The sequence below is a fragment of the Malaclemys terrapin genome, chromosome 1 (genome assembly GCF_027887155.1).
Source record: "Malaclemys terrapin pileata isolate rMalTer1 chromosome 1, rMalTer1.hap1, whole genome shotgun sequence".
Classification (NCBI taxonomy): domain Eukaryota; kingdom Metazoa; phylum Chordata; order Testudines; family Emydidae; genus Malaclemys; species Malaclemys terrapin.
The window spans coordinates 146131011-146155565 of record NC_071505.1 but is presented as its reverse complement, the minus strand read 5'-3'; the positions used below and the strand labels follow the sequence as shown (position 1 = coordinate 146155565).

The following is a 24555-nucleotide window of genomic DNA, read 5'->3' as shown; positions in this document are numbered from 1 at the left end:
GTGGGACCAGCCAAGGGCAGGGAAAGTTAGCTGACCTAGAGAAAGCACCATGATTCTGAAGAGAAACCATGAACTGCAGAAGGATCCCAGATACCCCAGAGGACTTGACTCAAGCCCAGAGCAGTGAGGAGCTCTGTGTATTTCTTGAGTTACCTAAGTAAAGAATATGGTGTTTTAGAATCCTGTGCAAAGTCTGTCTGTATGTCTGCTGGCTTTCACTATTGCATGCTCCTGAAGAGGTAAACAGTAAAACTGATGGCTCACACCTTTGGTGGGACTTCTGCAGAACATGCTGCTGCAGAAGCTTGGGGGAAATGGCATTAGTTCCAGGGCCTAGGTAATTGGACTATGTGGCCCGCACTGCCAAGAGGCATCAGACATGAGGTCTGCACCTGAAGAGTCTCCAAGTCAGGGATATTGCCTAAACTGTGCTCAGCCCTTGGAAGCTGAGGCCACATGGGATTCAGTGTTTTTGATCCCCTCAAAGCAGTCTGGTTAGTGTCCAGGGAAGAGCTCAACCAGATCTGTGACATAAGACACCTTTAATTAATATCTGAAATAAAAATTGATCACATGAAATGTAAACTTCTCTAAGATTATTTAACCTATTCTTTGAGGTCTATTTTTACACCAAGAGACATGCAAGAGTCTAATTAACAGAGATGGGGAGTTCAGCCCATACATTTGGGGTAAGAAGAGGCCCTGGGTATAGGATTTTGTTTTATTTGTTAAAGGGGCTGCACTGTGGACATATCCTTGGTCCAAAATGTAAATTTTGTAAGTGGAAAACAAATTAAAGAATGAAAAACCCCCCGATATGAATAGAATTTTAAAATATTCCAATTAAAAATGTTTGTTTTGGCATTCACACATTCCTCTTTGATATTGTGAATAAAAATGACAACAATTTGTGCACCTAGAAAGTGAGTATAAATGAAAGTGAAACAGGCCAGTCTAGTTCTGCTGCTGAAGCTGAGTGAAATGTGAAAAGTTATGAAATAGTCTAAACAATTATTTGATTTTCAGCATTGTGTCAATGGCAATACATGCTATTAATAATAGAGGGAAGACTGTTTTTAAATGAATTTTATGTGGTTTCCTTTAAGTGATTTTTTCCTAGTAGAAAGCGTTGTCTGAATGACAGCCATACAGACTGTTTATCCCCAGAAAAAGTACAGCACAGGCACTGGCAGAAAAACTCCCACAACACACCTTGCGTCAATGTGGCTCAGCCCTGACACAGCCTTATCTTCACTACTAAAAAAAAAAAAAATGTGTTTTACAATTGGAATAACTAATGTGAGTGAGCTATACCGAGGAAAAGAATAGTGAAAACAAGGCACTTTAGTTTTATTGTGAAATAAACTAGGCAAGGTCAGCATCCTACCCTATCTGGGGTTTATATATTTTATGTAACATATATATAATATTGATGTATTTTATATTTATATAAATTTAACGTATATTAAAATGTTTATATACATATATTAAATATTTATGTAAATTTATATATTTGTACAAGGATTATTGGATTCCAAGTAACTGACAGCTCTTGTCTCAGGGGTGTGTGAGAAATATACACTACTTGATTTGTCAGCAAATTTCTGTTTACTGAGAGAATGAAGTTACTATGACTGCATTACCTTGAGGGACAGCTGCAGCTTCAGTCTCAGCTCATCACTGATTGGCTCATACTGGATCAGCTGACGGATTTGTAGCACATTAGGGCATTTTAGTACAGGTGCTGGAGAGCCAGTCAGCTCTTTGGATCCTATGCACAGACCTTTCCAAATATGTGTGCCAAATGGTGGACCTGGAATCTTCCTCTGAACACAATCAACAACGAGCAAACAGAGCAGGAGATTATTTATTATACTGACATGGAAGGTTCTCAACAAGTCAGAAAGCAAGGTTATAGAGATACTTACATGAAAATGCATCCTGCTCACATAGCAAGAACTGCAACTTGGGCTAGATAAACTCAGAGACTGAATTTCAGGCTAGGGTGTTTCTTAGCCCAGGATCTATAGTTATGACCAAGTTCACAGGGCATCCTCTCAAGTTGTTATGCTGAAATGTAGAAACGTGTCCCAAGACATGAAGTTTGGATCCCTCAAAGTCAGTGGTGTTTGGATTTCAGAGTTTTATTTTACAAAGGTGAGAGTAGGTGCAAAGTTTGGATCCAAATCTGATTTACCCTAATCTAATTATGAATGTAACCAGTGAAGTTAGGGGACAGTGAATTCCTGCATGTCGCATGCTTATTACATTAACACATCCTAATCTAATGGAACCTAATCTAATCAATATTTTCTGATGAGGATGCCCTCTGGATTGTCTTAAAGAGACAGCATGGTTTTGTGGCTAAAACATGGGACTGATGAGATTAGAGTTCTGTTTCTGGCTCTGGGCTAGACTCAATGTGTGATTTTAGTCAACTCAACTAACATCTTTGTGCTTCAGATTTCCATCTATAAATTGGGAATAATAATATTTACCCATCTCACACAGATGTTGTGAGGTTTAATTAATTTAAGTACATAAAGTGCTTGGAAATTCTCAAATAGAAATTGATAGAGTGATGTCCTGTGTTATGCAGAGGTTAGACCACATGATCACAATGGTTTCTTATGGCTTTATAATCTATGAATCCAATCTACAAGTGCTATGTACAAATAATAAATATAATAGTTAATAATAGAGTAACATCAATGCCTAATAGCAAAACATGGAGAAAAAAGAGTTTTGAAAGATTTATACCTCAAATGGAGGAAATGTATCCCAGTTCCTGGACTGGAGGCTAGGAGGAACAATATTGGATGATTCTCTCTTCATTACCCAGGGAGAAGTTTCAGTCAATGGACGGAGAACAGTAATACTTAGAACACCTGGGTCAAAAACATTTCAATAGAAGTAATTTTGCATCCAAATTGGATGGAGAATTTGATGAAGGGTTTTGAAATCTTCAGATGAAAGAACATATGTAAATGTAAAGCATATTATTACTGGGCTGTGAAAATGAATGCAAGAATGTAATACTGATGGTTGGAGACAATACTGGATCACAATGTGGCTGCAAGATAGGTAAGTATTGGATTAGGATCACCCAACTTTGCCAAACCACAGATTGCATTTGCAACTTGCCAGGAGTCTGAGGGATACATCTAATTTGCATATTATGGAGTGCATGACCTCATCTTGAGTAAGGAGCTGCAGACCATGAAAAAACTACAGCATTGCACCATCTTGAGCAGCATATGGAACTCTTACTTAGGCTACACTTCCATATTCAATGTAAGCATTGTTGTGAGCTGCATTTTATCCTATTTTACATTTCACTTTCAGACCACAGGTAATTAATTACTTGTAATTATTACTCTCTGATGAACTCTAGCTTTTTTTAAAAAAAACAACAACAACAACCTACAGGTGTCTTAATTATCAAGTCTTCAAGAGTGATGCAGTTTTCAGATCTTTCTTAAAGTTTTCCTCTCCTACCAGACCAAAAAATCCACTTAGCCCTATATTCTGCCTCATACACTACATAAGAAATTTACATCACTGTGAGTTGTTCTGTCACAATGATACAGTGTTCCATAAGCATATAAAAGCAGAAAAGCCCCCACTGTCAATATAGCAAAAATAGCCAAGTTAGTGGTGGGAAGGCCCTAAAAGTTTGAAGTCTGAAGAAGCATCCTAAAATCTGGATTCTTATCTGAACCTATAGAGGCCACCACATACCTAACTGTAGCCATCTTTTTAGGGGGAAGCCCAATGGTTTGCCACTCTCAGACAGAATGCTGAGGGTGATTAGCAGGCCTGCTTGCTCGTCTGGCAGTTTCATGGAACATATCCTGTCTCCCCTCCTGAACTTCCCACTTCTGCCCTCCTGATTCTTTTGTTGTGTTCCCCTTCCTCTTTCCAGTGCCAGTGGCAGTTTTACTGAAGTTATTCAATTTATCTGCTGGGAAGCCATTTATTTTTGGTGGAAGCAACACTTCAAATTGTGTAAAACCTGATAGGGTGAATAGTGGGATGGTTGTTCTCAATTCCTCCCTAGATCAGCCATTGGGAGAATTGTACCCTTATTGTACTACTTCAGGGGTTGGCAACCTACAGCACGCGTGCCAAACACGGCATGCAAGCCGATTTTGAGCAGCACACTGCTGCCTGCCCTGTGAGAGGAGGAGGAGGAGGGGAGGAGGGTCCCCAGCCCCATTCAGCCCCCCTGCCCACCACTCTCCCCTGCGGGGGCAGGAGGCAGAAGCTTGGTCCTGCGGCAGCCAAGCTTCCCCCTCCCCCTGCTTCTTCCCCCAGCGTGGTGCTTTCCTGCCCCTCCTTCTTCCCCTCCCTCTCCCTGTGCCGATCAGCTGATGGCCCTTGCGAGCGGGAGGGGGAGCGAAGCAGAGCTGAGCCGCAGCGTGCTCCCTGCTCCATAGAGGAGGCAGAGAAGAGGTAGGGACGGGGCCTTGGGGAAGGGGGTGGAACAGGGCATATCCCTTCCAGCCCCCTGCCATGAGCCGCTCAGGGCAGGGGGCTGGGAGCACCCTCATGAGCCGAGCACCCCAGCCCTCTGCCCTGAACCCCCACACACACCCAGCCTTCTGCCCTGCACCCCCCATGCCCCCCAGCCCTCTGCCCTGACCCCTGAACACCCCACACACACCCAGCCTTCTGCCCTGAACCTCCCACATCCCCACTGCCCTCTGCCCTGACCCCTGAACGCCCCCACACACAGCCTTCTGCCCTGCACCGCCCACACACCCCAGCCCTCTGCCCTGACCCCTGAACCCACCCCCTGGTTTGAGGTCCCGGCTGCCAACCCCTTGCCAGCCGGGGTCCTGGCTGCAGGCCCCGCTCAGCCTGCGCCGGCCTAGGTGAACAGAACCCCAGGCTGGAAGCGGGCTGAGCAGTCTGGCGGTGTAAGATCAGCATTTTAATTTAATTTTAAATGAAGCTTCTTAAAACATTTTGAAAACCTTGTTTACTTTACACACAACAATAGTTTAGTTATATAATATAGACTTATAGAGAGAAACCTTCTAAAAAACGTTAAAATGTATTACCGGCACGTGAAACCTTAAATTAAAGTGAATAAATGAAGACTCGGCACACCACTTCTGAAAGGTTGCCTACCCCTGTACTACTTAAAGCAGCCATTTTGTCATCGTATTCTCCACATTAAGGGGATACTATATATGTTTCTCTATTTGGCTTGTTTACAATTTATTTCTTTAGTGAAGGTCTGTCCCCTTCAGACACTTCCCATAGCTCGTTCACTAGGACTGGCACTGAGTCCTGGTAATTCATTTCACACAAGTCACTCCAAGCCTTCAGAGTGTAGCCACTTTCAGTTACTACCATGGACCTACAGGTAGAAGGCCCCATATGCTATTAATAATCCCTGTCTAAGTTATATCTTTCAATGTCCTTAACACCAAATGCATAGAGGGTGCTTTCCAAATAGCAAAGAGCCACCATTCATAGTGATCATTTTACTTCACACATAGATATAGTTGGATGGTTAAACTAACAAGAGACATTTGGTGATTTCCCCTACCCCACAATAAATTCACAGTATCGATGTATTTAGTAGTTATTTCCATTTTCATGTATATAAAAGGATAAAAGTGTACCAAATGTGTGTTAACTTCCCCCTTAATCAATCAGTCATTCAATTGATTTACTACATTCCACAGTCTTTCTATAAGTTCTTTCTTCCACATTCCCTGCCACTTTCACGTCCTGTGGAGTAGAAGCCCATGTACACTGCTACCATTGGTCAGAAATAGGATGCAGTCATCACTATGGGACTGGCGGGGTGGCAAATTTGGAGCATGAGCACAGTGGAGAACATCACTTTCATTTTTCCTACCTAAGTAAAAGTTTTGTTTGTCCTGCTCCAACTATTTTAATTATTTCTAAACTGAGTTGGCAAAAAGGAAATGAAATATCCCTACCTGGACATTCTTGTACTGGCTCCTGCAAGACTGCAGTAGCTGGATCACCATATGCCAAAGCAAGGTATTCTTCTATGTCACTGTTCCGAAGGAGTTCAGTCCCTGAACCATCAGCGTAGACAATGAAGAACCTAAACAATCACCCGTACAAATCTGATTAGTTCCAGATTAGTTCCAGATTACATTAGAATCACACACCTTTTTCTAGAAAAGAACATTGTGATGGCATAATGAGAAAGTGGAAGTTCAAGATAGTGGCATCAAATAATAAGGAAAATGCGAGCCTACAGATTCATAGAGTCTAAGGCCAAAAGGGACCATTATGATCATCTAGTCTGACTTCCAGTGCAGTACAGTCCATAAAATGTCCCCAAGATAATTCCTAGACCATACGATTTAGAACAACATTCAATTTTGATTTAACAATTGTCAGCAATGGAGAATCCACTATGACCCTTGGTGAATTTTTCTGTTGATTAATAACTCACCATTAAAAATGTAATCCTTATTTCCTAGCTTTAGAATTTGTTTAGCATCAACTTCTAGCCTTTGGTTATACTTTTCTCTGCTAGACTGAAGAGCCCATTATTAAATATTTGTTCCCCTTGTACAGACTTACAGACTGTAATTAAATCACCCTTTAACTTTCCCTTTTTTAATAGATTGAGCTCCTTCAGTTTATCACTATAAGGTATGTTATCTAATCCTTTAATCATTCTCATAGATCTTCTCTGAACCCTCTCCAATTTATCAACATCCTTCTTGAATTGAAGACGCTAGAACTGAATACATAGCCCAAAAGGGGTCGCACCAGTGTCAAATACAGAGGTAAAATAACCTCTCTACTCCTACTTGAGATTCCCCTATTTATGCATCACAGGATCGCATTAGCTCTTTGGCCACAGCCTCACACTGGGATCTCATCTTCAGCTGGTTATCATCACTCCCAAATCTTTTTCAGAGTCACTGCTTCCCAGGATAGAGTCCCCCATCCTGTAAATATGGCCTACATTCTTTTGTTCCTAGATATATTCATTTACATATAGCTGTATTAAAACACACATTGTTTGCTTGTGCCCAGTTTACCAAACTATCTAGATCGTTCTGAATCAGTGACCTGTCCTCTTCATTATTTACCACTCACCCAATTTTTGTGTCATCTGCAAACTTTATCAGTGATGATTTTATTTTTCTTCCAGATCAGGGATAAAGATGTTAAATAGCATAGGGCCAAGAACCAATCTCCTGTGTGGTATGTTTGGTTTACCTGGGGGCATGTTCACCATATGTGACAGGAGTATGAACTTCTTTTGGTATTGGTACTAAGTATCCATCTTCCTCACCATCAGAATCAATGCTGGGAATGAACACAGATGTGCTGCCATCAGCCATGACCTATGATGGGAAACACAGAAAATCATTTGGGTTATGAAATCTTTTAAAAACAGGAATTTGCTACTAAGTCCAGATGCGAGGTAGCACAATTACAGTTACAGCCAAGTCATTATTTTGTGCTGGGCAGCTAAATGTCCAGGATAATAGGAGTAGGAGTGGCAGAGTTAAACAAAATAAATGTTTTTGGCTAAGTATGCTATGTCAAGAATCCTAATCCTAAGAGCCAGTGCATAAATAATACTCAGGGATTTTAAAGTAGACATTTGTGGGCAAATTTTCAAAGAAAAGTGTTTAAGTTCCATCTTTACAATATGCAATTGCACATACAAATGGGTACCTGCATACAAAGAATACATTTGCAGGTCAAACCAGCTAACTGCATACTTACACAAGTACTGATACACTCATGCTATTATTTATTTTACTCCTGAGGGCCTTCTGCACCAAAAAATAAAAATGTTGCGCCAAAAAAATAAAAATGATGCGCACAATATTTTAAAATTCTTCAAATGTTCTTTGTCAAATAAATGTGGAGGCTCCAGCATGGCATTGGGGAGCACAGGCCACTGGTTGCACAGAGATGGGAGATCACTGTGCAGCTCCCCCCTGGAACACGGACTCAGTAGTGAGGCTGTACCCAACCTTGGCACAGCACAAGGACTGGGCCTGTCCCAGAAACACCCCAGGGCTCTGCCCCTCCATGCTAGGTTCATCAAGTGTGGGCAGGCAGGCTCAGTAAGGCAGGATCCAAGTGTGGAGGGGCTTGGTGTGGAGGGATCCAGGTGTGAGTTGAGAGGGTTCTGTGTGGGGCAATCTGGGGGATCCAGGTACGGGAAGGATCTGGATGCATAGGGGTTTGGTGGAGGGTTCTTGGTGCTACAGTAATGGGACTCTGCAGGGGGGTCCAGGTGAAGGTGGTTGGGGCTCAGTGGAGAGGTCTGCATATGTGGGGGATAGAGCTCGGTAGAGAGGGTCTGGGTGTGTGTGGCTCTGTGGGGGGTCCAGATGCTAAGGGAGTGGGGCTCAGTGGGGTGAGGATCCAGGTGTGGGTGGCTCATCGAGGTGGACCAGGTGCAGGGGGAATGGGGCTCATCGGGGGAGTTCTGAGTGCCTGGGCGGGGAGGGTCTGGATGCATGCAGGTTGGGCGGATGGGGGAGCAGCTCTCTGTACAGGGATCCCTCCCCCTGCAGCTGAGGAGTGATGGGTACAGGACACGTGCGTGTGTGTGTGTAGATTGCAGAGCTTTCTGCAGTTGGGGGAGAAATCTGGGGATTGGTCTGACCCAGTCCCTGATGCCATGCAGGGGCAGAGGAAGTCTCATCCTCCCCAGCCCAGCTGGGACTAGCAGCTGAGCCTGGCGCAGGGTAGGAGCCATCATTAAGGTCTTCCCCAGTCCCATCCCCTGCCCCACAATGATTTACCTCTCTGCTGGCTGTCCTGCGCACCCGAAACATACTGCTGGGGAGAGTTGCATGACCACTCTTGAGACTTCCCTTTGCTTCCCCATCAGAAAGTCATTTTTCTGCAGGGAAGCAAGCAAAGAAATCTGCAGGGGACATAAATTCTGCGCATGCGCAGTGGCACAGAATTCCCCCAGGAGTATTATTTGCATTTTCATGAAAATATATAGTGAGCATAATGTAGACATCTACTTTCCAAAATGTAGTTCCTGATAACCCCATGATAATAATGATTAGGATTTATAATTAAATTATTAAATAATTAAAACATACATGCAGTAAATAAGTGCTGGGGCCACACATTGAACTATGAAAATAAAATAAATTATTGCATAGCTGCTCATTTAATGAGCACAGTCCAGCTTGTGCATTGAATGAGCCTGTTAAAAAAACAATATGTGATCATGTAATTAAAGACTGTACCATAATGCATACACCCATGGGTGATTGTGATGGAGTACAAACCTTGCACTGGAAAGGAAGGGATTAAAGCACTACTCTTGAGCCAGGCAGCCCCACCCACAGCACCTGCAAAACCTGCACAGGCTGGAGGAGGAGCTTAAAAGGGGGAGCAGAGTAGCTCAGTGGGAGGCAGATAGTAGAAGTGAGTTGACCTGCATTCTGAGCTTCTGGGATTGCCAGCAGATCGAGGAACGTGATCGTTCCCCTTTATTCGACATTGGTGAGGCCTCATCTGGAATACTGTGTCCAGTTTTGGGCCCCACACCACAAGAAGGATGTGGAAAAATTGGAAAGAGTCCAGCGGAGGGCAACAAAAATGATTAGGGGTCTGGAGCACATGACTTATGAGGAGAGGCTGAGGGAACTGGGATTGTTTAGTCTCCAGAAGAGAAGAATGAGGGGGGATTTGATAGCAGCCTTCAACTACCTGAAGGGGGGTTCCAAAGAGGATGGAGCTCGGCTGTTCTCAGTGGTGGCAGATGACAGAACAAGGAGCAATGGTCTCAAGTTGCAGTGGGGGAGGTCCAGGTTGGATATCAGGAAAAACTATTTCACTAGGAGGGTGGTGAAACACTGGAATGCGTTACCTAGGGAGGTGGTGGAGTCTCCTTCCTTGGAGGTTTTTAAGGCCCGGCTTGACAAAGCCCTGGCTGGGATGATTTAGCTGGGAATTGGTCCTGCTTTGAGCAGAGGGTTGGACTAGATGACCTCTTGAGGTCCCTTCCAACTCTGATATTCTATGATTCTATGATCACAGGAGTTCTTGCTGTCTGAGGCTGACTACAGAGACCTGACCAAGTCTACAAAGAAGGGACCAGTGACTCTATGAAGGTTGAGACTGTATCTTTGTGTTTAAGTTATTTACTTTACCCTGGGGGAAGAGAGGGGACTGGCAGGAAGTGATCCAGAGAGTAAGCCATATAGTCTCCCAAGGTGCAGGACTTAGCTGCCTACCATTGAGCCCTGGATCACAGCCCAGTGATGAGGGTGGGCCTGAGCTCCCCTACCAACCCCTAAAGAGAGACAACCCTAGGCAGGGAACCTAGATGTAGGGAGACCCTGAAAGTATGAAGGTCTTGACCACAAGACCCTGACCCCAGGGGAAAGCCCTGAATCCCTTGCTGAGTTCTGAAAACTTCCCCATTATCAGACTCTTTATATGTACTTGAAAGTGAGACCTGGCTGGAGGGCTGTGTCATGGAGAGGACAGACCACCACGGGCAGAGCAGTAGTAAGAAAGTGGAACACCTGGGAGGAAGACAACTTGCCACATCCCTGCCTGAGTCCTAGGCAGCACTGGCAGTGAGTCTTCCCCTTCAGAAGGTTGAATTAAGCTAGCAAAGGAACCTGGGAAAATGAAAGCTGGTTGCAAACCTAACTACAGGAACTCCTCACTTAAAGTCGTCCTGGTTAACGTTGTTTCGTTGTTACGTTGCTGATCAATTAGGGAACATGCTCGTTTAAAGTTGTGCAATGCTCCCTTCTAACGTCGTTTGGCAGCCGCCTGCTTTGTCTACTGCTTGCAGTAAGAGCAGCCCCTTGCAGCTAGCTGGTGGGGGCTTGGAACCAAGGTGGACTGACAGCCCCCTATCAGCTCCCCGCTCCCCTAAGTTCCCTGTGCAGCAGCTGCCTGCAGTTCAGCTCTGTCCCTCCCCCCACTGCCATGTGCTGCTCCTGCCCTCTGCCTTGGAGCTGCTCCCCAAGACTCCTGCTTGCTGTGCCTGGGGGGGGTGAGGGAAGGAAGAGGGGGGCTAATGTCAGGGTGTCCCCCTCCCCCTGCACTCCGCTTACCCCATCTTCCATAGAGCAGGGCTCAGGACGGAGGGAGCTTGCAGCAGCTGCTCTCTGAACAAGCTGATCTAATTAACAAGGCAGTGTACTTAAGGGAAATGCGCATATTTCCCTCCATTCCTGCTGCCTTGCAGAGTGAGAGAGTTAACCCCTGAGGGCTCAGCCAATTGCTAGTTCATCATTTAGCAGTAAGGGAAATATCCCACCCTCTGACTCCTCCACCTCAACCAAGCTTCACAACCATCATCACTGTGTACCAGTATTAAATTGTTTGTTTAAAACTTATACTGTGTGTGTTTGTGTTTATATATATAATAGCTTTTGTCTGGTGAAAAAAATTTCCCTGGAACCTAACCCCCTCATTTACATTAATTCTTATGGGGAAATTGGATTCGCTTAAACATTGTTTCGCTTGAAGTTGCATTTTTCAGGAACAGAACTACTATGTTAAGTGAGGAGTTACTGTATAAAGAAGTTATGACAAGAAAGAGATTACATGTGGAAACCCACCACCACTTAGCACCACACTGGGAGCACAATACTGAGTCAGAAAAAAACACCTCCTGATTAGTAACCAGTGTGACTTCCTACCCCCTAGATGCTGCTTCATGGACTCACATCTAAGTACTAACCTAGCTCAAACTCATCTAGCTTTTAAGATCAGAAAGGACTTGCATCTGAAGAAGTGAGGTTCTTACCCATGAAAGCTTATGCTCCCAATACTTCTGTTAGTCTTAAAGGTGCCACAGGACCCTCTGTTGCTTTTTACAGATTCAGACTAACACGGCTACCCCTCTGATACTTGACACAAAACAGTGTGACTCTGGAGACTGAATCTCACCTTTTACATCTAGTTTTGCTTTATTGAGTAGTTTAGGTTTAAATATTTTGGTGGGGTTTTGTAAGAAAATGCTCAGTATCCTTTCCCTTCCTCAAATCCCAACTCTTATAGCTACTTGCTTTGCTTAGAATAGTACAAGTCACATTAATCAATTAATTAATCTACAGATGTGATGCAGCTGCATACCAAGGGTCTCATTTTGTGTGACACTTCTTACTTACCTCTAAAGGTGAGGGAGCTCCAAAAGTCACTTCCAGACTGAAGTCCACTCTATTCTGAGGTACCATATCCAGTGCCCGGCTGCTTGACATTTGGTTGGCTAAGCTGCCCACCCACAATATTAATACTACAGGGCTACAAAGCTCTCCATTTACAAAGTGGGTAAAACTACTTAACACAAAATACAAGCTCTCACTTCCCACTTTGTATTTTACCTTGAAAAGGTTTCCTTCAGGATCCAGCACCTCACAGATAACATTGGAGGTGTGTTTCATAACGTATCTCCCTGCTCGTTTCTCCTCACGCTCACAGAGAAGCTGAGTTTTATTGAAAATCTCATGGGAATAAACTGCTGAACAATCGTCATCAATGAAAAGGCAGCCGGTACTGGAGGGTAACACCTGCCATAACAAGAGGAGAGGAGGTTCAGCTGCCAATGGTTGACTCTTGAGTTTAGAAGCAATATGAAAATGAGCAACTGTTGAATTCAGGAAGAAAAATCCAATCCAGACCTTTAATATTTAATTATCCTGTTTGGAGGGAGTGGAGGGGGAAACAGAGAAAGACAAAGCCCATGACGTAGGCTGATGTTAGTCTGTGCAATATTTTAAACATTAATATTTTTAATATGAGAGCAATTTTGAACTGGCTTCTGAAGTAAAGGGGAATCCACAAAGTTGTGGAGTTTGAGTATAGGTGGAGTGGCCACATTCTGCACATTTGGAATCTGGATAGGATGTGGAAAGGCCATAGAAAAGGGAGTTATGATAGCTAGGGTAAGAGGAGACAAAGGCAGGGATGAGAAGTTCAGATCACATAAACACATACATTATACTATTATAATCTTAGACTAATGCTCACCTGATACGTTCCCTGTGGCTTTGCTATAATAGATGTCCCATCTCCAAAGATGATACAACAGGTGCTGTCTTCACAGTTTGTTATAACCGTAGCAAAGTCAGGATTCTCCACGCGTATGCATTTTACTTTCCTTCTGATGGTTTGTGGGGATTCACCTAGTAATGAACACAGGTTAGCCACACCAAACAGGAGGACATGAACTGTGGGAAAATCTATGTCTCAGTTTTCTTTATCGCTAATAGGGCTGGTCCTTCAGCTCTTGCACAGGGCACCTTGATGAACTCTTCTCCATAAAAATTCCTTTCATTGAAGGCACCTGCTCTTATATTCTCAAAGCAATCTGTAGGCCTGGGATTCTCTTAGACTCTGCACTGTATTTGGACATCCAAGTAGCCACAATAGCAGAAAATCCTCACTACCATATATGACTTGTCAGAAGATTATGTGTAGTAGACCTAGCTAAAATAATCCATGCATTTGTAACATGTAGGTTGTAGTATTGAAATTCTTTATATCTGGGAAGGAAGCCCCATGCTGTGAGGAAATGCATCAGCCCACCTGTTCAGCAACACAGGTCACAGAGAACACATCATCCTCATATGCTATTCTCTGGACTGGTTCCCCTTTGAACACATAATCCAGTTCAAAGTCCTACATAGTCCTGTCTACCTGAGCAACCATCTCTCCCTTCATGACCAGAACCTCCCAATACATTCCACTAGAACAATGTCATTGTCAGCCAATAGGGGTTGGCACCTGACCCTGAGAGACAGAACCTGCGTAGCAACTGGACCAAAGGGACATAGTGCCAGAAGGAATATGAATGACCATTAGCCTCACTGCATTCGGAGACAAATGTAAAACGCACCTCTTTGCACCCAGGCTTTCTCACAATAGTACCGACATTCTCACAGATTCAGTAATTTAAAAATCAAACACCCTCTGTCTGCTTGTTGGTGACAGGAAAGAAAGAGAGAGATTTTTTTTTAAAGTAATGAGAAATATGTGGCTACTACCACAGTGATGAGGGTCAAATAAGTACCTGGATGGATGGATGGATGGATGGATTAAAGACCTGCTTGTTACCTCTCTTTTGCCACAATGAAGTCTATTATAACAACTCCCAAAGAAAGAAAGTTCTCCAAAGAAGCCCATCTTAGACCAACTGAGATCAGATTTGTTGTGTAGGCTATACATATAAAACTTTGGTTGGAAAATCTATTGTTTATGTTGAAATATTACAGTTTTACAAGATACAGGAGTGGGAATTGCTCCCTTTTTGATTTTACCTATTTCTTCATTATCCTCAGATACAAAAGGTTCCTCATAATCTTGATAAAACGTGGTGATTCTAGTACCATCAGCATGATCCACTATCTTGGTATCATCCATTTTCTGAACCATTAGCACCTTGTCTTCTCGCATTATCATAACCTGGAAGGGTAAAAGAATACTGGTTTCCACTGGCTCTCAGATAACACTGTAACAGCAGTATCAATAATATATTAGATAGATAAGATAAGATACTGCACATTTGACAAAGCTAAACAACACAATTTTATATTGCTCAGTGGTTTGAAAGTTCAGAGGTTTTTCCGAATCTAATACCCATGTATCTTTAAGAGTACTGTATAATATTAGAGATCTGAGGAAACATATCCAATGAACAAATTCTGTAACAAATGCTATCAGCCAGATCTTTAAACTCTGTAGGATAGAACTATGATATTAGAATAGCAGTACCATTCCATTAACTGGGTCAGTTGCCTGATAAGTTAACAGTGGCTTCAGGTCCATTCTGTTTGCTCCCTTGGTGCCCACTTGGATGCCTGATGGGGTGGTTGTTATCCAGGTGCCTAACTGGTTGTCTACGGGTTGTAGAAGAGTAGGCAGGAGTTCCTGAACAACAGATTCAGACAACTCATACTTGGCTGCTGGTGCTGTGTTACCTTTGTGGCCACCCTTTCCTGTAAGAACAGAAACAAACACCTATTGGTCTACGTCAGTGTAATATGTAGCACAGAGCTTCAAAAGATGTCAGTAAACTATAAACTTTCCTGGAATATCAAAACATGACATTGCAAAATAAAAACCACAGCTTGCTGTAATGTGTAAAGTGTGGCTGGATGCCCAACTGAGATCAAGAAATCCTGAAATGTGTTCTCACTTGCCTTCTCTCTCTCTCTGCAGGATGAAATCAAAGTTGATTTTCTACAGGTTTTTACTGATGATGGGCTCAGTCACCAATTTCTATTCATGAGCTAAGGCCCCAGGAAAGTACAAGTTAATGTTATGATTATGGGTAATTATTTTGAGCTGTACTCTGAGATCCTTACTCAGTTGTTACTCAGCCCTTACTTAGCCAAACACGCATTGACTTCAACAGGAGTGTCCCTCAATAAGGACAGAGTAAAAGGTGAATAAGGTCTTGGGGATTTGGTATTACCAAAGGTCTGAGGATTTACTTTAATATACTTTGTATTGGTTCACTCTGCTATTGGTGAACTCATGTATATATATTTTCATTTGTGTGTTTTCTTCCACATTAGAAGAAAAAGAAAGGGCCGGAGAGAAAGAGGAGACGTTAATGCCTATAAAGGTGACAAACTTGAGAAGTATCACAACACTAAAGTGCAGGTAAAATGGCATATTCTCAACACTGGCAGAACTTTAAGGCTGCAGAAAAACTTTTTCTGCTGAGTATGACCTTGCTAAGATGCCATAATTCCAGCTGAAGCACTTGTAGATTAACACTGAAAATGCTACCTTTTTTAGTGCTGATCTCAGTAGAAGGCTCTGGTTTTGGCAATGGTTGGGTCTGTAGGCTATTCTCAACAATGGATGATCGTGTACTAACTGCAGGTGATGGTGTTAGAACAGAATCGGGACTCTTGATCACCGTGCCATCAGGAAAAAGAACCTAGGGAGAAAACAAAGCAGTTTCTTTATGTTAAAATAATTTCAGATAACAAAAAGAACATAAAGCAGAGAAAATGTTCAAATGAAAGTAGCAGACAGTGGAGAAGGAAAGAAGCCCTCAGAGTGAGTGCAGGAGATAAAGATCACTAATCAGAAAAAGGTGGGATCAATAATTGTAACAGCACAAGCTTCTAATAAACAGTGATTCTATTTAATTACATGGTGATATTATAAACATAAAAAATAATGACCATTTTATTTAAATTGTTGATATTTCCTGAGTTTTTTGTATGTCACTTTTTACAGACCTGCTAGCTCATTTGTCTCACTGTATTGGTCGTTGTTCAGGGATGGGTCATTTCCAGTACTGGAGTATCTAGCTTTTGCCATGATAGTGGCTCATAGAGGAAGAAAGTTACATATTCACAGTAAATGTGGTTTTTCTTGACATGTTGTCCACATATCCTCCACTCTTGGTACATGTCACAGGGTGGCAGGCCTCTTTACAAGGAAATGGGCCCAGTCCACTTAACTTGCCTCTCCAGGTGGAAAGAATGAAGATTGTCATGTGACAGGTGGGTCATGTCACTATATCAGGCCTCTGGAGTATAGATAAGAGGGGCTTCATGAAGGCAGTCAAGCCAGAGGAGAGAGTCACAGGGCAGACAGAGGCCTGCCCAGAAACAAGAGGTCTTTGATCCCTTTCTGGGAGAAAAGAAGGACTTCAGGTAGCAAGCCCTGCAAGTTGCTGCTTGAGAAGGAGAAGGGTAGGGTTGCCACCCATCTGGTTTTCACCCAGACAATCTGGGTTTCAGCTTGTGTGTCTGGGTGCCGTTTAACAAGCCCTGATGTCCATTTTTTTTGATCTGTAGAAAAGATGGCAACCCTAAGCAGAAGGAAGGAGGCAGTGCTGCAGACGCTGCCTCTGGGGCCAAGCTGCTACACGTGGCCCTGTGCAGCGCACAGGTGGTGGACAAGGCAGCCTCGGCTGTACTGGTAAAGATCCTGCAAGCGACGGGATCAGGGCCATGGGGAGAAGAGGTGTAGCAGGGAGCAGGGCCTCAGGCAACTGGCCAACGGGAACTGGAGGGGTGAGGTGTGGTGCCTGTGGGCGAGAGTTGTGCGCCTCCGCCTAGGAGCCAGACCTGTTGCTGGCTGTTTCCAGGGCGCATCGCGGTGCACCCCGGCTGTGCTGCTGACCGGGCGCCATGGGAGGAAAGTCCGCGCCCCAACCCTGAGCCTCAGTCCTCTGCCCCAGCCCTGAGCCTCCCCAAACCTGGAACACCTTCCTGAACTCCAAACCCCTCATCCCCAGCCCCACCCCAGAGCCTGCACCTCCATCCCAGAGCCCTGACCCCCTCCCGCACCCCAACCCCCTGCCCCAGCCCAGAGCCCCCTCCCACACCCTGAACCCCTCATTCCCAGCCCCACCCCACAGCCCTCACCCCACACCCCAACCCTCTGCCCCAGCCCTGAGCCCCTCCCACACCCCAAACCCCTCATCCCCAGCTCCGTTGGGTCATGGACATCAACAATTTTCTTCAACTGGGTCCCCAGGAAAAATGTTTGAAAACCACTGCACTACAGTGTGCCACAAAGCTTTGGCTGGCTGCAAGAAGGCATCATTAATTAGGAAGGTAACCATTCCTGGGTTTGTTGCCTAGAGGATGTCCACCAATTTGTGACTATTTTCCTGTACTAGTTCAGCTTGAGTATAAGAGCTGCAGCCATTCTCCTGAGCAATTCCTGGTAGGATATGAAATCATCTGGGACAGGAGAAGCTGAACTCAGGGCCACTGCATCATCCAGAGAGGATGAGGATGGGATCATTGGAGCCACAGGTGTTTCCTGGGGCATGAGCTGTTCCTCTGGCAAAGAGTCCTCCAAAGGAGGTGGGTCAGGAGGATGGATGTTATCCTGTGCTTGTGTCATAGGCTACTCTGAAGTTTGGGCCTCCTCCGGGTAAGGGGTTTATACCGCACCTGTGCGGAGATCTGCATCTGTGGGAATGAAAAGCACCCAGAGATCCCTATGGGGCCACTGAGACATAAGGTATGGCATAGGAGGCCAGTATACAGTGGGCCAGGATGATTTGTCTTTACTACGAGAATGACTCTGCTCTCAGTACCAATGTTTACCCCACATGGGTGTCTTGATCTCTTTAGTCAAGGCAGGATTAGAGAAGAGCTGAAGGACTCCAACCTGGAGTGTGATGTGCTGTTTGAATAATCAGTGGGCATCAGATGTACTATCATGATGGGGCCAAGGATAACCTGTCTTGTCCACTGCCCAGTGGGGTAAGGTTAATGTCAGTATCATAAGCAGAACCATGGTTGGCACTGCAAAGGCACCTTGAGAGGGTTTTGCAGCAGGAACTGGTACTGGGGATGGGTGTGCTATTGGTGCCGAGGCGAGGAACTATTTGTTTCCCACCCTGAGATACCCACCGATACTGAGAATGCTGATGCCAAACTTGATGATGTAGACAGTGCTGAGGGCAGAGAGTGCATCAGTACCAGTCCAGTCAGCAGAGATACCATGGATGGTGCCTGCTTCCTTCATTGGTACCGGAGCTGAGGGCAATCTTTGTCCTGAAGCAGAAGAGGACAAAAGGTTTGAACTAGCCTGAGGCACTGGCCCTGCCCGGACGTTCTGAGTTAATGGGGATGCCTGGATAAACAGACAAAGTAAGTCTGATGCTGCCATGTAAACTTGTAGGGTCAACAGCACCAACAGCAATAGAGCAGCAGTCATGTCCATAGGTGCTGAATTCAATGGCTGTTCCACAGATGGTTCCAGAGTTGACAGTACAGTACTGGGATCCTCCCACTTGGTACCGGGGAGACATGGGTTGATGCCCTGGCTCTATCCTGGGTACCTGAGTTTTGCTGAGGCTGAGGCCCTGTTCTCAATGAAGAGGAGGATGACTCCCTCTTCAGTCTTGGATGGCGCCAGTCTGTTTTATGAGTCCTCTTATGAAGGACATGTGGAGATGGTGAATGACCCCTTTCCTTTATCAAAGGGAGATCAGAGTTCTGGGGTCTGTCCAGAACTAGCGCAGAGGCAGAGGACATCTGAGGACCGTTGATCAAGCAATCTAAAAAAGGTCCAGGTGCCGAGGCAGGCCTCATTGCCTGTGATGTTGCTTCAGGCGAAAGTCTATAGTGATCTACATACTTTTCTTTAGTAAGGCCTTCGCCAAGGCATAATAGGCAGAGTGTGTGAGTGTCACTATGAGAGATAGAAACCAAACATGACAGGCAATTTTTGAAGCCCTGGGAATACTGCATAGCCTACAGTGCTGAGCAGAATAAACTACACTACACTAAACTACAGGTACTAGCTATGTACAGTATGAAGGTCTCAGATACAAACTGTTGATGCAGTAGAAAAACTGAGGAGAAAACCTGCATGGGGAACTCAGACTCAGGTTGCAGATGGTAAGAAGGAAATGTGTGCTGCCAGCCTCAGGAGGGTGTGGTGTTCTGTACCTCGTGGGAACACCCTTCCTACACCCCCATGTTCATCTTTATAAAATAATTGTGTGGTGTCTAATGCAAAGTTTGTCATGTTGGGTGTCTTTGGAAGGCTCATGATGCACTGATCCTGGCTGTTATAGTGATGTTACAGTAATTGTTGTTACAGCAATGTTACAGTAAGGTTATAGGTTGTAATTTCATGTATGTAGTTATGAGGCTGAAAATGTATCCTCATGGCTTAAAATAAACCCAGGCAAAAACTCTCCAAGAGCAGAGAGGCAGTTCACACCTCATCAGGGCATGTATGGGACAAACCCAGCTCAGCCTCACAGGAACAAAGGGCACTGGCCTAGGCAGCAACAAAAGGATTTGTTGGACTCTCGAGTGAGTCACTCCCCTTCCTTTGGTCAGTTTGGGACTGCAATGATGTAATGTTCACTTGACTCTGAAGGGGGGGGGCAAAGCCAAGAGGGAAGAAAGAACATGATAAAAGGGAGAGACGTTTGCCATGCTCTTCCTCTCTCTTCCAGCTACATCTACACACACCACACCAAGCGACTGAAGTGCTGAGCAAAGGGGAGAGCCTGGCTGAAGAGCAACCAGCCAGCCTGTGGTGAGAAGCATCTAAGTTTGTAAGGGCACTGGAAGTGTTAAGATCAGCTTAGAATGTGTTTTGCTTTTATTTCATTTGACCAAATCTGACTTGTTATGTTTTGACTTATAATCACCTAAAATCTACCTTTGTAGTTAATAAATCTGTTTATTCTACCTGAAGCAGTGCCATTGGTTTGAAGCGTGTCATAGACTCCCCTTGGGATAACAAGCCTGGTACATATCAATTTGTTAGTTAAATTGACAAACTCATATAAGCTTGCAGCGTCCAGCGGGCGTAACTGGACACTGCAAGACAGAGGTTCCTAGGGTTATGTCTGGGACCGGAGATATTGGCTAGTGTCATTCGGTTGCACAATCCAAGGAGCAGCTTACATGCCAGAGGCTGTGCATGAACAGCCCACGAGCGGGGGCTCTCACAGCAGTGCAGGCTGGCTCCCAGAGTCAAGGAGTGACCTAGCAGATCACCAGTCCGGATAACACCAGAGGGGAACATCACAGAGGGTCACAAGGAGGTGTATGGCATGAGCACTGCCCCAACGGATACTGCTGCAGGAAAAAAAACCCTCTGGCTCTTGGTATGCTAGGTGCCAACACACTCAAGTGGAATACGCCTCTGCAACTACTCAAAGAAGAGATTATAGATAGGCAGAATATATCGAACTTATATGGCTCCCATTACTGAAGTATCTGAACACCTCACCATCTTTAATGCGTTATCCTCACAATGCTCCTGTGAGGTAGGGAAATACTATTAGCCTCATTTTACAGATGGGAAATGGAGGTACAGGAAGACTAAGTGACCTGCCCAAGGTCACACAGGAAGTCTGTGGTGGACTAGAGAATTCAACCCAGGTTCCCACCACCTAGGCTAGCCCTCAAGCCACTGGAAAATCCAACATGGCATCTGGACAGGAAAGAAGCACTGTACTATTACTATTACAAAAATATCAAAAGCAGTAGTCTTGAAATGACATTGTAAAAAGAGTCTCTGTGGGGCACCTCCCTCACCATACCCAGTTTCCACCACTGGGATGGCCCTTGTGGGCCTGCTCACTTTCCTTCTGGGTAAGGGAAAAGCAAAAGTTCAGGTCAACACAATCCAAGCCCCTTGAGGAGTCAACAAAAAGGCAAAAAAGCCTTACCTCAGGGGTGCCTGAGTAGCAGTTTTGTTGGAGTCCTTATGGCTGGCTAGCTGAGTCAGTTGCTCCCTATCAGGCTTGCCCTGGGGTTTGCTGGACTCCTTGCAGAGCTGGGAGCAGTTCTGGCATGAGAGTTCCTCCTGCTATTTCAGGAGCCACTCTAGTCACCCCCTTCTCAGGGTTTCCCATCTTGCGTACTGCAGCTTCCTCCATTCAAAGCCCTCAACCTTACCTAGCATGATTGGCAGGGCTGGCGGGACAAGGCTACCTTAGCACACAGAGCCTCCCAAGCCCCGTCCGTGTCAGTGCGGGATTTATATACCCCATCACAGACATCTAGCCTCAAACAACACAGGCTGGCCAACTCTGTATTGTCATTCCAAAAGGACTATTCTTCTGGCTGTGGTCTTTCCAGGAATTATGTAAAAACATATCTTTTCCCAAAAGTGCAGACTGCCTATAGGCAGAAACTGTAGGCCAGGACTATCTGGCCTGCCCAGGAAACCAAGTTGAACCCATTTCTAATCAAACTCTTTACTATACCTGGGTGGATCCATCAATCATGTACTTTACGACAGTTCCTTGGCTGGTAATGACTCTAGACACTTCCTGTTCTACTGGTTTCTTCACTGCTTTGTACAGATGGGAGTGTTTCACCCTTAAGGGATAACTCTGCCTAACTAGGATTTCCAGAGTAGGTTGCTTGGCTTTTTCTGCCTTGGCCTCATCTTCCTTGGCCTCATCTGCCTTGGTTTCACTTTTGTTGGCTTCATCTGCCTTAGCTTCAGCTTCCTTAGACCCAGCTTTCAAATCTGAAATTAAAGTCTATATTAATTAACAGTACCACAGTAGCCATTGTCATCTAAGCAATTCTAAGGAGCCCATCATTGCTGTATCTTAGCATCAATATTGGTGAAAATTATTATTTAGTGAGTGCCATCACATTGGTTGATGCTTTACAAACATAGAAGTAGACAGTCTCTGCAAATAAATTCTTTGGGTCAATCTTAGACACAGACAGTAGAGCTCATTATATACCGAGTGTAGTGGACAATTGTGTAGACAGGCTGTACACCTATAGGAGATTAGTACCACCAATTGAAACTCCTGTACTGTACACTATTTGTTTTGACATCTAATACTGAGTCTCTACCCTCTGCACTGTATATAATGCTAAACTAATCTAACCTCACATACCTTGAACAGACAAATATTTTGACATGGGAGTGGGATGGAGGCCTGAAGGTAAAAGATGATTATTCTGGTAATTCAGGGTTATGTGACCAGTAATCTAGGTTCTCCCGCTTTGTTAGAGTTGCTGGGCAGGCCGGCTCAGGCAGTAGCAGATACAGGCTGGAGCAGGGGCTAGATAGTGTGGAAACAGGCACAGGTAGTGCAGGAACAGAAGCAAGGGCCAGCTGGAGCAGGCACAGGGGCTGACTGGAGCAGCAGCAACGAGAGGAGCAGACTGGAGCAGGTGCAGGAGCAACGGCAGTATGTTGAAACTACTGGGAATGGGAATGCGCTGGCCAGGTAGTGACATTGAGCAGATTGGACAGACTGCTTTTCTTAGAAGCCTAAAATCCTACCTTGGGATGACCTCAGTTGATTCTTGCCTGTGGATTGGCTGAACCGTGGTAGAATGGTGTGAGGCCTATCACAAGACCTGCAGGCAATTGCCTCTGGTGACTCGTCATACTCTCTTGCTCAGGGATGACTCATAAGGTTTAGGCAGGCTCAGGCTCAGAGGTATCAAACTCTCTCCCATAATGATAAGCCTTTGTGCTGAGGCTCTATGAACCACCAATATCCATCTTCTAGTCACTTATATACACTACAAGTCATAATGAAGATGAAACTGCTCCAAATCTCAATCTTATGATTACTAGCAACCCAAGTGTCACTGCAGTCTACCATGTGCAGTTGAACAGTTGTGCAAATGTCCAAAAACAGTGGCAAGTTGAATCACTGCAGTAGCCTAATAGGCCAGACACAGAAAGTGGGTCATGAACTGCCCTGAGCCTTGCTCAGCTACACAGAAAGAAATTCATACAGTTGTTTTCTATAACAATGTTTAGGGAATTGTTTTCAATATTAGATGTCAGAACTTTCCTGTAACTATGTTTAAATCCATCTCTGCATCCAAAAAAAAAAATCTTTTGTGATTTTAACTTTATGAAGAATACTCCTGTCTCCATAGTGATTCACAAAACTAACCTATAGAATTTTGACCAACGAAAGTCAATACCAGCCCATTGGGGCAGGAGGCATTCAAAGTCTGGAAAACAGGGACATCTGGCACCACTTGTGTTTCAGGTGTTGGTGGTTCTATTTCTACCTAGAGAACAGAACAGATTAGTTTTATTACACATTTCAAAAAGCATTTTATAAAGTTTAGTTTTGTTACATGCTCTGGTAGAGCTAGTATCTAAAGGTCTGATTCTGCTACCTACCTTATTAATGTTGAGTTATAATTTAATCCATAATCAGTCCCACCATAGGTGCCGACTCCATGGAGGCTCAGAGGCTCAAGCAGCCACGGAAAAAAAATAGGGGGTGCTCAACACCTACCTGCCACAGTGGTTCTGCGGCCCTGGGGCTGGCTGCGGATCAGCTGTTCGGCGGGTCCCAGGGCTGGCCGCCGATCAGCTGTTTGGCGGTTCCCAGGGTGGCCAGCGGAGCTGTGAGTGGCTGGCAGGAAGCGCTTGGGGGAGGTGGAGAGGAGCGAGTGACGGGCGGGGTGGGCATTGGGGGAGGAGGTGTGACATTGCACTCCATATGATTTTATGAAAATATGCTAATGAGTGTGAATATAATGTAACTGGAATATGCTTCATGCAAAAGGTCTCTTGTAAGGTATCATTACAAAGCTTATAATCTACTGAGTGTGGTCATCCTATTTGTATAAATGTATCATTCTTGTATCTGAAACTAGGAATATAAAATATAACTCTGAAGTCCTATTGTAGTTATGCAAAGTGTGGGCCATTAATGGTGGTTTAGAATCTTGATGGCTCCCATCAACTAGGACAATTGACTGCAAATGGTTCTGTTTGCTTGCAAGCCTTCCTGTGAGTCAGGCCAGGAAGAATGAAGGCTTGGGGTCTCACAGGACATGTGACCATGTCACCTGGTACTGGAATCCATCTTAAAACTGGTGCTTTTCCAGTTAGGAGGGGTGGGGACCCAGAGAGAGAAAAGATTCCCGCCTTGTGCCAAAGGTATAAAAGGGGGTGGAACAGAACAAAAGGGGCTGCAGTCATGAGAAGTCCCCTAGCTACCACCTGAGCTGGAACAAGGACTGTACTGGGGAAAGGATTGGGGTCAGACTAGAAAGGAGTCTAGTCTGTGAAAGAAGCTTATTGGAACATCTCTAAGGATGACATTTACCTGTATTCAGTTTCTTAAATGTA

The 24555-nt window shown here is 44.7% G+C and overlaps 1 protein-coding gene across 3 annotated transcripts in view; it reads right to left on the bottom strand.

The window, feature by feature from the left end:
• Positions 1 to 24555, bottom strand: part of SPAG17 (sperm associated antigen 17) — a 245908-nt gene that overhangs the window by 34380 nt on the left and 186973 nt on the right. For all 3 annotated transcript variants that reach the window (XM_054042535.1, XM_054042551.1, XM_054042544.1), the window contains 11 exons: positions 23360 to 23480; positions 21686 to 21954; positions 15757 to 15910; positions 14734 to 14957; positions 14280 to 14424; positions 12991 to 13145; positions 12345 to 12530; positions 7228 to 7355; positions 5961 to 6091; positions 2761 to 2888; positions 1644 to 1826 (listed from right to left, as the gene is read on the bottom strand). In XM_054042535.1, coding sequence (XP_053898510.1) covers positions 1644 to 1826; positions 2761 to 2888; positions 5961 to 6091; positions 7228 to 7355; positions 12345 to 12530; positions 12991 to 13145; positions 14280 to 14424; positions 14734 to 14957; positions 15757 to 15910; positions 21686 to 21954; positions 23360 to 23480 — 1824 coding nt within the window. The remainder of the gene's footprint in view (positions 1 to 1643; positions 1827 to 2760; positions 2889 to 5960; positions 6092 to 7227; positions 7356 to 12344; positions 12531 to 12990; positions 13146 to 14279; positions 14425 to 14733; positions 14958 to 15756; positions 15911 to 21685; positions 21955 to 23359; positions 23481 to 24555) is intronic.